Genomic DNA, 13606 nt, shown 5'->3' on the forward strand with positions numbered 1-13606 from the left:
CGGAGGCTTGGAGTTGCCCGCCTGGAGTGAGAAGACTTTGGACACCATGAGGGAGGAACTCCTCTTCACGCGTCAAGCGCACATTTTACCTGCGCTCTCCGTGCGTAAAAACGACCCACGGTTGTGATGCAGAGATTTGGTTGGCAGTGGGTGGTCTTATTTAAACATGGCGAGGCTGGGGCACATTATACGTCATTATATTGAATCTTATGGTGGTAAAACACGACCAACGGATGTAAATTTTGAAATAAATCCGAGGGTTTCCAATTTGGAATGCTATCAGTTGAAATGATTGTGACATTTTAAGATAATAAAGGTAAATGCAATTTAGAAACGAAGGCAGAAAATGAATGCACTTGGAGTTTTGCAGATACTCATGAGAAGGATAAAAATTATTGATAGGCCATTTTGAACCAAAACTGATCAAAATCTGGTTTGAAACAATCTGAAGTTGTGTGATCTATCATTTAAAACTGATACACATGATCACAGTTTGTGTGATGTTTATTATCTTGTTTGGTGTGGTGTGCAGAAGACATTTGAGGGCAAGAATGGTGTTTATGAGTGGCTCAAGGGTAGCAGGAGATGGTGCGATTCATCAAAACTGGTATTAAGACTGTCAACATACGTAGCTCTGACGTTGAGATATTTGCAGACGGTTCACTTAGATTTTTGTGCATAAGACTGAAAAACAGAATCAGTGCAAAATCTAAACTGCCCTCTTGTTGGTGCAGTCACATACCGAGTTTTTCAGAACAGTGTGTTCATGACTCATCTATTGTCCAGTAAAAAGTTAATCAGAATCAGAACTAAGGCGAGACGAATCGCAGCTTGAACAATGTTGTTATGTTTGTGGTTTGAGGTCTTCCGTCGAACTGTTGCACCAGATAGTCATGGAGTGTTGGCTGACATACCTGGAAGATCAGCTCCCCCTGTTCCTGTGTATGCACTTCAGCCCCTCCTCAATGCATCACATAACTCTGGCAGGAGCAGAGACACTGGATAAGGCTGTGGGAACCTGTGTGAGCGCTTCATTTAAAAACTTCATTCTGCCGTCGTTAAAACAAAAACATTTATACAAAACAATTGAAGTTTTGTGAAATAAAGATTATTTTAATTGCTTTTTACAGCATACAATAACACTTTAATTCTCACAAAATTGTGTCAGCAGAGAAGAGACGCACAAAGACTTCACAATAGCAGATAAAGGCTTGATTTCAGTGTTCAGACTCATACGATCAGCTTTTTGCCTCGGGGCGGAGGCAGGTGTGCTAGCATTAGCCTTTACACAATATTCCGAACTTCAAGTTCAGCGCAGGGCCTTCTGCAGCCGTGCTCCTGGGTCAGAGGTCAAACTGATGACTTCAACGGAACATCCATGGGGGATCGTCTAAATTTACACACCATACAGATTGCCCATGACCCTGGCTGCTAATTATAGCTAGGGGACTGCTGTGTGGCATGCACACACTGCCTGTGAACACCGGGCGTGAAAAAAACAGAGATTAATCTTTCCTGAACTGGCCACCACATCTGACTGCTCGTTTAGCGATGGGCTAAAGGGCCAGAGTTTGTGTGGTGTGGACAGGCTAATAGTTTATGTTCTGTGTGTCAAAGTGGACTCCCCACCACTTTGGACCAACAGCTTGTTAGAAGCCCCAGCTAATTACATCTTGGGCTTTCGTTTAGAAAATAACAGGAGGCACTGGCTTTGGTTGACAAAGGCAAAAATAACATGGAGACAATATTTTATGTCAAAACAAACCAAACATTTCTGGTCTTCTATTATTAAATGGTGACTCACGGCTATCAAAAACCCTCTAGGCTTGCAGGATTCACAAATCACAGCTCAAAGATGGGAACTGCCCAACAACTTTTCTTTTGTGCACTGGCTTTGAGCGTACATGGACAATGTATATGGAAATATCATCAGTGAGGTTAAATAATGCAACTTCAGATACCACGGCATCTAGGAAGGACTTGGTAGGTAACCTCAAAGGGACATTCCACCCAAAATTTAAATTTTGTCATATTTCCCAGAGTTGCACTTTGCTTTAGCTTAGCGTAAAACACAGTAAGTGAATGGATCCAACTTGCGTTGTGAGTAAAAACGTCCTTAAAATCACTCAGTAGTAATCCCAATTGTGCTTTGTGACCTAAATAATCAGACTGACTGAATGTGAAAATAATGAAAAAATGAAAAATTCCATCCATCCATCCATCCAGCTGCGCTTTATTTTGACATAAAAAAAACTAATTACAAAGATTATATGGTTGCTCGTGCTAAGAGAACACTATATAAGGTTCTCCACGAGAAAAATAAAGTGAAATCCTCAATAAAGTGTCAAAACTTGAAGCTGCGAGTTATTTGGCAAACACTGACCAAGCATTCTCAGGCTTTCTGCGTTTGAATGACAAGTACACCAAATGAATCTTTTGATAATCAAACGTGCTCATGACATACATGAACAAAGTCGGATGTCGTTGGAACTTCTAGGAATTCCTTCCAGTGGATGTTGTGATGCTTTATTGCAGGATTGCGTGTAACATGGTGGAGACCAACAAAGAGATGTAAAGGAGAAAAGCTCTAGAAGCATGGCTAAAACATCAGAATGGATTAGAGCACTTCCTCAGCCACCCCGGAGAAACGAGAAGTCACAAGAGCCTGCCGTCTCACAGCTCAGAAACATCTGCTACAGATTGTCGGAGGATGAGAATGGGTTGTTCAAATAAGTGTTGCCAACAAAAAGTTAATTGGCTCCCTCAATACAGTTCTGCCTCATCTCTGGATGATAATGTAAGTGTAGCCAGTATTAGGACAAAGGCCGCTTTTAAATCACATTAGGACTCCCAGTTTACTCTGTCCTCAAGCAGGGTCATCATCTGCTCAGCATCTAATGGTGTCATGCACAGCTCTTGTTTTGTTTATTAAACATAGAATTAAGTGTGTTGCAGACAAAGTGAACCATCAAATCAGCGTTCGAGGATGACTCGAGTGCGTTCAGAGTCTGCGGCATGCAAAACGGTTCACTTCAGCCGGACAAACTTTTCCACATTCACGTCTGGATCTTCGATTTGCTTCTTCCTTTTTTTTTCCATCTTCAGGATATTCAATACCAACAGCTTCTCCTCTGACTGCCTGAGAGCCAGAGGGGGGAAGTTTCCATGCAGCCTCTGTGTCTGATCTTGGTGGTACGATCCCTCTGTCGACTGAACTGTTTCCATCCATCCACTTCTGCACTTCTGCTGTGAGAGCCCACCGTTATCCACCCAAAAACTTTCCCTCTTTTTTTGGCGTTGTCAAAAAAAAAAAAAAAAAAACAGAAAACCAGGACTTTCCACTGCCCCAGACCTGAACCTCCCAATTCTGCTCCCTGGTTTTCTATTTTCTTTTTTCCCTCTCACACAGTTATTATTTTTAAGTGACCATTACTCCGTAATGGTAATAAAATATGATTAATTCCTGCTGGAGCTCAAATTCAAACTCTTTTTTGTCCAGTTAAGAAAACCTTTCAAATTTATTCCACAGACACACGTGAGAGCTGGTGCGAATGCATGCTCACTGTACGTAAAAATGCCAGGGAGTTGAGCTGCAGGTCTGTATGCCAGAAAGTGGCTTCTGCAAAACCGATCCACTCTCATCATCAAAACATCATGAGGTCATTGGAGCAGTTGTTCGAAAAGCAAACTCAAATGGCAGCAAGCAAGAAAATATTGGAGAACAACTTTTTAAGTCGATCTTTTTATGTGTGCAAGAAAATCTAGTCATCTGTCACATTTGAGTTAAAAATAGCATTTACTGCTGTTAAAAGAATCCAACTGTGTGCATTAACAAACCGGACCGAATCACATGTATAAATGTCAGAGTTGGACATCAGTGTAAGATTTAAACTTTGACTGAGGGATTGTTTCGGTTCATGTTACGAGCTCCTCGGGGTGCACGGCGCTGGCACTCTTACTGCTATAACAGATGCAGCTACTGCTGCCACACTAACATGCAGTCTCTGAATTTTAGGCCAAGTGAGAGGTAAGTGTTTCAGTTTTACACACATAAAAGTAGGTATTGGGGGGATTCTGTTACAAAAATCTAATTAATTAGAGGTTTTGTACTAAACTTGATTAAGCACATTTTAGCCATTCAAGACAGTTTGCGCCCAAGCTATTATTTTAAAATCAAAACTGATGGTAGTGAGGCACAGATGACATACCCACAACTTAATGAGTACATTTCTGTAACCACAAGTCTATTTGATTACTTTGGTCTCATGTCATTGTGGTATTTGTTCAGATATGTATATATTAGTATATATATGTGTTATTGATGAAGTGTAAACAGATTTGGAACATTGTAAATGTTGTGTACTAAAGTGAAGTGTGTGTGTGTGTGTGTGTGTGTGTGTGTGTGTGTGTGTGTATTAAAAAGCCAGACCAGCTATGGAAATGCAATTATAAAGGAGTTCCTCACAGGTACTGATTTTGTGCAGACGTTTTGAAACACACACACACACACACACACACACACACACACACACACACACACACACACACACACACACACACACACACACACACACACACACACACACACACACACACACACACACACACACACACACACACACACACACACAAACACACACACACACACACACACACAGACAGAGAGGTTATAAAACAAATTCTCTGATATACCTGGAGAAGAAATTCACTCAGCTACAGTTATTACTGTGATCGTTTAGATAAAGTATACTGAAAATGAGCTTTCTGTGGGCTCTTTTTCCTTTTCATTTTTTAACAAATCCTTTGACATGGTTTGATCTAAATTATTATTAGGTTTTGATTTCAAAAACAACACTTAGATGGTTTAAGGAGATAATTACTTCTTCAACTGTGAAGCTGAGCTTTAAGTTCACTTTAAAACCACAGAGACCTATTTGCATCCTGTCTAATAGAAAATTAAATATCAGAATCTTTATCTCAAGACAAAAACACTTTCTTTCACTATGCATTATCATCATAAATAACAGAAAATACTTTTTAGACAATAAAAGAACAACTGAACGTTGAGCTCCTCCTTTCTAAGTGTTCCCAGTTTAATGTTCAGTGGTGTTTAAACTGGTTGAACAGCTGTAATCTGGTTCATTAAATCATATTTATGATGTGAACTCACTTCCAGCTAGAACAATAAAATCACTATAGTTAGATCTCCTCCACATGCCGCTTTTACAGGAGAGGGTCACGAGATAATGCTAAAACCCTGCTGAATAAACATTGAGATGCAAGTTCATTTTTAATGAGCGGAACGTGACTGCAGTTACGTAACATAACTTACGTAACGTTAGTAAGGCAGAGCAGGCTTTGGGATAAACCTGAAGGTCTTTGCAGCCGTGGCTCTCTCCAACCTGCCTGGTGTTTAATGTTTGTTGTATCTCAGAGCTCATCTTTTCTCTCTCTGCAGCCCCTGAGCCAGTCTAAACAAAGTAGACGCCCATCCTGAGTTTGCTTATGGAGAACTCTTCATGATGAAAATGAGCTATTTTCTTCCCTACTGTCAACAAAAAAATTCCCAACAGCAAAAGTTAGGTTTACATGATGTTTTTATTATATATTAAGAACTAAACTATATAATCTGTAATACTCTGGAATGAGTTAAAAAGTGCAATTGAGTTAAAACAATTTCAGATGGATGATTAATATTTCTATGAATACATCTTTTTTTTACTTAAATTTATGTTTTTGTTGATCAATTTAAATAATAGAAGGAATTAAAATAAGTCAAACTTCCAAATTATGTATTTTGCACTTGAATTGAATGTTCACGTGCTGCAAGAAAACCATCTAAGAAAGGAAAAAGTGCGAATAAGGCACGACAAGGCACCATTATTCCTATGGAACAGTACATTTCATACACAGATGTGCCTTCCATTAGCAAGAATAGCAAGAACTATCAGCATGGCAGCACAATTAAAATACATTCATCCATCCATCCATTTTCTGAACCCGCTTGTCCATGTAGGGTCGCGGGAGGGGGCTGGTGTCAATGGGCAATCGGGCGGGGTACTCGCTGGACAGAGAGCCAGTCCATCGCAGCAATTAAAATACACACAAATTAATTTAAGAACTAGAAAACAAAGCAAAAACTATGTTAAACGGTGAGCAGTTACAGTGCTGAAGGTGCAGCATAAGAAACAATGGTAAATGGCTTGTATAAGATATAGCGCCTTCTAGAGTCCTGGAACCCCCCAAGGCGCTTTACAATACAATCAGTCATTCACCCATTCACACCCACATTCACACACTGGTGGGGATGAGCTACGATGTAGCCACAGCTGCCCTGGGGCGCACTGACAGAGGCGAGGCTGCCGAGCACTGGCGCCACCGGTCCCTCCGACCACCAGCAGCAGGCAACGTGGGTTAAGCTTCTTGCCCAAGGACACAACGACAGCGACAGACTGAGCAGGGCTCAAACCTGCAACCTTCAGATTACGGGGCGAGCACTTAACTCCTGTGCCACCGTCGCCCCACAATCATTCAAAGGCTGATGAATACATGACAGTTTATTTTGATTTAAAAGTTACAAGAGTTTGAGCACATTTGAGGTCATAAGGACGTTGGTTCCATCCGTGTGCAGCATAGTAGCTATTAGCAGCTCATAAGGTGAAATAGTTACTTTAATTGGCTGATTCTGAAACAGCAGTGCTGATGTTTATTTCCAGAAACTTCGAACATTTTAGGCCAAAACATTGTTTGCAGGTACATAAACGTATTTACAATTATTACTGATTTTATGTCAGTGTACTCACACTTTTGTTAATTTATCGTTTCAATAAACCAATGTTCCTAATAGTAAGCTGTAGTTTTTTTCCCTTTTTTGGACTCCATTTATTACTTTCCTTTACTTTCTGCAACTATCATTAACCTGTTCTAAAGTAATAAAAAAGTAATAATACGAGTAATAGTACTCTTGATATTACAGCTGATGTAAAACTCTCTTTCATCATGATCAGATGTACAAACATTCATGTCAGCAAGTTAACATCACAGTAACAGAGAAATAATTAAACAGTCCTATATCCGCATCACCCCCACATACACTCACTCCATGCCATTTAAACTAATGGAAACTTCCCTCCTGGGCACAGCATGGGCTGTCACCATGACCCATTTCCTGCCAGCTCTAAACCATTTGAGCCAGGGACTCATATTCCACTCAAGGGGCTTTAAATCATTCTGACTATACAGGCACATCACATGATGTGAGGTGGGACCCTGAGCACCATATCTGAGGCAAAAATGGGACAAGGTCTCCCTCTGCTGCTGCATCATACACTCCCCTAGGATAATGGTGTGGGATCCCTGAAGCAGCTAAAATGTTTTCCTTCAAAGCAAAATAACTGGAAGCCAGTGAAAATGTTCTGGACTAAAGTCCAATCTGGAGAAAAAAAAGGCAACCAGTGAGCCTGCAGATATTGCATTAAAAGGACCATTTATAATTTGAATTTAATCAAAATAACCAGAATTTGTATCAAATTATTTTTATTCATGTTTGAAATGCATAGTTTGCTTTAAATAGTTATATTAGAGAGAAAAATAGTAGGAATTTACGAAAAATTAGCCAAACAGTGTGATCTTTCCTTGAAGGGCAACACATTGCGCATGCGCATTGCTGTTGTTGCTCCTGACGCTCGAGACGCTCTGCTGGAAAAAGCCACCTGAAACACAACCGGAAATCCATCCACTCACGTGTAGCGTTTGTCAACCTTGAGAAACCGAGACGCTAGCTTAGCATTTGATGTCTTCATACAAAGCACGTTAATAATGCCAGTTGCCAGAATGTTGTAAGTAACAAGCGTTTATTTGCCAATTTGTGCTTAAAACGGGTTCGTTTTTATGGTAAGACACTGATCGTTTTAACACGTGATTGATCTGAAGCAGCTAATTTAAGTGGCTAACACGTCGCAAGGTTTCAGCACTTGTTTGTCCGAATATTCCTCCGTGAAAACTTTACATTAACGTTTAAATTCTTGGTTAAAACTCTTCCGTTGTCGACGTTTATATTTGCTATTCATTAAAAGCAAATATACGGTACGATAATGAAGCTAGCTAGCATTAGCTAGTTAAGCTAAAAACAAATGCTGAGTTTAGTCGTGCTACAAGCAAGTTTACTGTGACTCGTCTTATTATTGATCACAAGGTGGTGCAGAAACTCAACTGTTTCCGATTCATTACACAGTAACAATCATGTTCTCAACATTTTTAACTGAACACAGTTTAAAGTCGTGTGTATCTAGCAATACAGATACCAAGCCCATTAACGAATGTTATATTAAATCAGCTGTTTTAAGATTTGATCAACATTTACTCCTATATTTAAATCTGCAAAAACAATAACATCAAATATATTAATAAGAAAGTAATTCAAACGGTTGTAAGAAGAATTTACCAACATTAAACTAACATTGACCCCATAAAAACAAATGCTACTTTTCTAAACACATTTGAAATTAAACGAGTCAGTCAACCAATAAAGCTGTGATAGAGGCATTCAACCACCAGAACACAAGTCATATTTTGAGATTTTATCATTTAATATCTAAAACACATATACTCTTTTTTTGCAGTAAAATGTTACAGAAAAGCTCAAGTTCTACACATCTAGCTTTTAATGTTTCACTAGTGAATATTTCTAAATATGCTGAAATAATTCTGATGCTTCTTATCATAAATTCTCTCATCTCTTCTCAGACATTCGGTCTACCAGCTGGGTAACCCCCAGCTGAGGATATTCAGACCCAACTGGTTCCTCACTCTAGTGAGGCCTGGGAAAGAGCAGCCTCCTGACACTGTCCAGTTCCGCGTCCCAATAGAGTAAGTATTGTTTCACAGAAGTAAAAAAAAAAAAACGCAATTAAGAGCTGTTTTGGGGTAAAATCTAAGTTCATCATTAACACTTTTCTTTAATTATTTCATAGTTGTTTTATTGGCCTGGCTGTAAACTAACAATTCACAAAATCTCTTTAAATAATAAATACATTTTAATAAAATGGAACACAGAGACATTAATAAACTAATGTTTTTGAGTTGATACTCCTTCACACACTGAAAAGCAGAGTGCATGGTTTGTTTTTTCAGTTTCAAACTTGCAATACAATTAGAAAATATTTCCTTTTCATATCACATTAGTTTGTCTTCACTGTCTGTGATGTGCTTAACCTGTTTAAATACAGGTGAAATGCAAACAATCAGAATTTGGTGCAAAAGTCCTTTTATTTCAGTAATCCAACTTAGACTGAGAGACCATCTGAAGCAGGGGTCACCAACTTTTGAAGCTTAGAGCTACTTCATGGGTAATAAATCTTACAAAAGAAAGAAAACAATCTTTTCTATAACGCCTCTCAAGATAAAAATCACGAGGCGCTTCATGAAAACAAAAAAATTAAAATATAAAAAATATTTTAGAAATTTTTTAAAAATATGCTTAAAATAAGCAAAAATAGACGATTGTGATTAAAAAATGCTAAGAAAAAGCGAGAGAGTGAATAGGAAAGGGGGAAATCAGTGGGTCCTGGGGAAGGCGGAGAAGGTGGGGAGAGAAGAATAAGGAGAGGGAGGTGACGAATAGCCACCAGTAGGGCTGCAACAACGAATCGATAAAAATTGATGACAAAATGCGTTACCAACACGTTTCGTCATCGATTTTTTCTGTTGTGCATAGGGTTGTCACGGTAACCGGTGTAGCGGTAAACCCCGGTAAAAAAGTTGACAATAATAACCGTTTTGTTTTTTTTTCTAAATATATTATCTCGGTGGGTTACCGTGGCTGCGGTGTAGTCGCGGTGACCCTTACCAGCCACCGTATCATCTGCTGAAGTTGCCGGCGGCACATGTGCACTTTGTTGTTTACAACCAAAACTTTCTTGAAGCTAAAGCTGAAATAATGGCCAAAGGAGGAGACAGTAGCCCTCAGGACATTTATTATCCCTCAAAGAAGACAAAGTGGGAAGTATGGGCATTTTTTGGATATTTGAAGAATGCCGAGGGACAGTTGATAGAAGATGGCTATCCTGATTGCAGCACGTGCAGATAAAGTGTCAGTGAAAGGCAGCAACACTTCAAATCTCATGACACATCTGCGTGACCATCACCCACAACTCTACAGTCAACGCAAGGCAAGTTAACGTTAGCGTTTTAGCTAAAATGCGTGATCCAAGGATTTGGGTTGAGGGAGAATGCAACGAGTCGCTATATAAAGCAGCCGCAGCGCCGCTACCTGCATATAAACCGTGTTGCAGACACCCCCATGTTGAAATGACGCTATGCATTACGGGGCTCCCAGGGGCAGATAAGAGTTGGTCTCTCTCCAAGAATAATTATGAATTTAACAACGATTACTGCCTGATGACATTTTCCCAAATCTGCAAAGCTCACTGGAAGGACCCAAACCGAGGACAATATTTTCCTGATATAGGGTTTATTACTCAAGTAATGGTAAAAAAAAGTATCTGATTAGAAGGCTACTTGAGTACTGAGTATCATCTGATCTAATATTTTTAAAATGATGACATCAAACAGACAAAAAATAAGAAGTTATGGGCAAATATTGGTATTTTAAAGACTAAAGGGGAAAATGTAAACAAACAACATATTTACAAAATAACACATTTTAGGCAAAATTTAGACACAAACTGAGGGCAATATTTTCCTGATATACAGGGTTTATTTAGTTGTCTGAAAATGTAACACGTTTAAAAAAATACCGCAATAATACCGAAAACCGTAATAATTTTGGTCACAATAACCGCGAGGTTAAATTTTCACACCGTAACAACCCTAGTTGTGCAACCTGATTTTCATGTTGCGCAACATTATTTAACAGTCAATGCACGCAGCTCATGTGTAGGAGGCAACAGAGCAGACCTAGGCAGATCAGAACGAGAGAGAAAGCCGGTGTTTTGATGAGGAACAACACACATCGAACATTAAGCTGTTTTCTCATGCACAAAGTGCTAATGTAGGTGGTGAGGAGGAAAACAAAAACCAGCAAAGACAAAGGAAGAAACTGTTTGGGATCAAAAGTGCAACTGTGGGCAGATTAGCTAATGCTAGCAGGCTAATGATCAAGTGGGGTTCTGAAAAAAACATGATGATCGTAAAACTTAGAACATCTAAACTACAAGCATAAGAAAAGTCTCCATCATCCTGTTTATTCTTAGCTGGCTGCAGCGCTATGGAGCAGAACCGCTGCTCTCGGGTTCGAGTCTGCTCTGCTATACGCTGCAGCAGGATTATGGCAAGCCACTGTAGCATGTAATTCACAAACGTGTCTATCTGTGAACATAATTTAAACAGGATTATTGCCAAGCCGTACATAATAAATATGCCACCATTACATTTTTTTGCTGTAGAAATTAAATGTTATTAGTGTTGGATTAGCATTTCCAGTAGCTTACTACTGAACATGTTAATGAAATACATACAATTTTACTGCTATTTAGGTGATAGCATGTTGTTTTGCACATTATTGAACTTTTTTCTAATCATGTTTTGTTGTTCAATAAAGGAAGGAGAGAAAAAATGTTTCCCTAGCAGTTTTAAAATGTTCCAGTTTAATCCGATTAATCAAGTCGAGACCCCATCAGATTCATGGATGATCCAAATAATCGTTTGTTGCAGCCCTAGCTACCAGGTTGATACAATACTGACTTTTGAACTGGAATAGATCAGAGTTAAACTAGACTTCATGTATAATAATCATAATTTATTGTTTATAAAGAATATTGTAGTTTTTAGAAGATGTGAATGTGATTAAAAAGATGGCAGCAGATTTTTTGTTCATTGTAGACTTGTGCTATTTAGAAAAAAAACATGCGGGCACCAGGTTCGTGACCCCTGATTTAAAGGCTCAAGAATCTGTTACAGGTGTTTTGGATTCAATAGTTGTGTGTGATGCTTTGAGCCTAGAATATTGAACCTTTTCATAATATTCTAATTGTCTGAGATTTTGAATTTTGGGTTTCCATAAACTGTAAACCATGATCATCACAATTAGAACAAATAAAGGCTTGACATGTCTTTCTATGCATGTAATGAGTCTATCTCATATATCAGATTTGCCTTTTAAGTTGAATTACTGACGTGAATTAATTTTTGCACACTGTTAAATTTTTTTTAGTGTTCCCTGTAATCTGGCCACCAGGTGGTGTAATAACCTTAAGCAAAGAGGGTAGACCACAGTTCTCCACAGTGTAGACAGTATGTACTTTATGATGACCTCAGCGAGAGTCGTAACAATGACATGTTGAAGGCTGATTGTTGGACATCATGCTCTAAGTTTATTCAAATTGTAAACTAGAAATGGAGCAAAATGTATCTCAAACTCATGCTGAATGGAGACTACTGCACCTTGAACCACTTGACTAAGTCCTAGCTTTGTTATTTTAGTGATACGTTTGATAAACGTGCATATTGAAGACCGATGTTTTAAATGTATGCATATGGTCTACGTTTCATGGGTTTGGAAAACATATTTGCTGTCTTAAAACACTTGATGGGGTCATTGCCATCAACCACAGCAGTGATGAGCTGATTTCTGACTACATCTCTGAGCCAAGATTACAGAATATTTGTAGTGCACCTCAGGCGAGGAGAGGCCCAGAACCCTCACTAAGGAGAAAAATTGAAGTTTGCAGCAGATCATCTATGTGTCTCTGGTGGGGTTTACACCATAATCTGTTCATCCAGGTGCTTGGCCTCCCACTCTGTTTTTTGCCTTTTCGCTGCCAAACTCCTAGGGTGCTTATGTAATTTTGTGTGTGTGTGTGTGTGTGTGTGTGTGTGTGTGTGTGTGTGTGTGTGTGTGTGCATGCTCTTTTCTGAGTATGGGTGAGTCAGTGAGAATGGTGTGCATCTTTGTGTATTTATGCACAAAAGTGGGTAAGTGCAGGGTGCGTGTGTGTTTTTAAAAGGGTGTGTAAGGTTATTTTTCTGTACTGTCTTTGATGCTTGGAAGAGGTGCGCGGCTGATTGATACTCTGCTGGGACCTCATTGTGTGCCTGAAACATTGTTTTTTTTTCTCTATTCATATCAACAATGTAGTATGAGGACACACGTATAGTCAGACAATGACACAAACTAAATATCACTCCCAGCTTATTGATAAAGCCTGAGTCAGTCTGACAGCGAAAGCTGTTGTGGTTCGGATTCTCTAGGGTGGGCGTGTAAGCGTGGGTGAACTCATGAACCAAGCAGCTGTTAATGAGAAGTGCTAATGCTGGTTATTGTCAGGCCAGTGAGGCAAGTTATTCTTTGTTTTAACCACACTTGGCTGCTTTGAGTTCTCTGAAGTTTGCCGCGTTGACTCATGCTTTAATTTCATTTTTCTGCTTGATTTTCCGTCGAAATTTCACTCATTTGCAAACATCTGCAAGTTTTCACTGTTCTCTTTAGTCCTCTGTTCTCATCCTGAGCTTGGCAGTTTGTATATATTTTTTATACAACTTTGCTGTGCATCCAAAACCAATCCCTCTTTGACACTTGTTGCTTGAAACACCTGGCCAGTGTTTTTTTTTTCCAAATTCTGTTTCTAGCTGCTGGAGGGAAGTAATT

At 39.2% G+C, this 13606-nt stretch overlaps 1 protein-coding gene across 1 annotated transcript in view; it reads left to right on the forward strand.

The window, feature by feature from the left end:
* Positions 1–7677: 7677 nt before the first annotated feature.
* Positions 7678–13606, forward strand: part of mrpl23 (mitochondrial ribosomal protein L23) — a 59230-nt gene continuing 53301 nt past the window's right edge. The window contains exons 1-2 of the mRNA XM_015964872.3: positions 7678–7838; positions 8746–8868. Coding sequence (XP_015820358.3) covers positions 7819–7838; positions 8746–8868 — 143 coding nt within the window. The 5' untranslated portion in view covers positions 7678–7818. The remainder of the gene's footprint in view (positions 7839–8745; positions 8869–13606) is intronic.

Source organism: Nothobranchius furzeri, chromosome 4, assembly GCF_043380555.1.
Source record: "Nothobranchius furzeri strain GRZ-AD chromosome 4, NfurGRZ-RIMD1, whole genome shotgun sequence".
Lineage (NCBI taxonomy): Eukaryota > Metazoa > Chordata > Actinopteri > Cyprinodontiformes > Nothobranchiidae > Nothobranchius > Nothobranchius furzeri.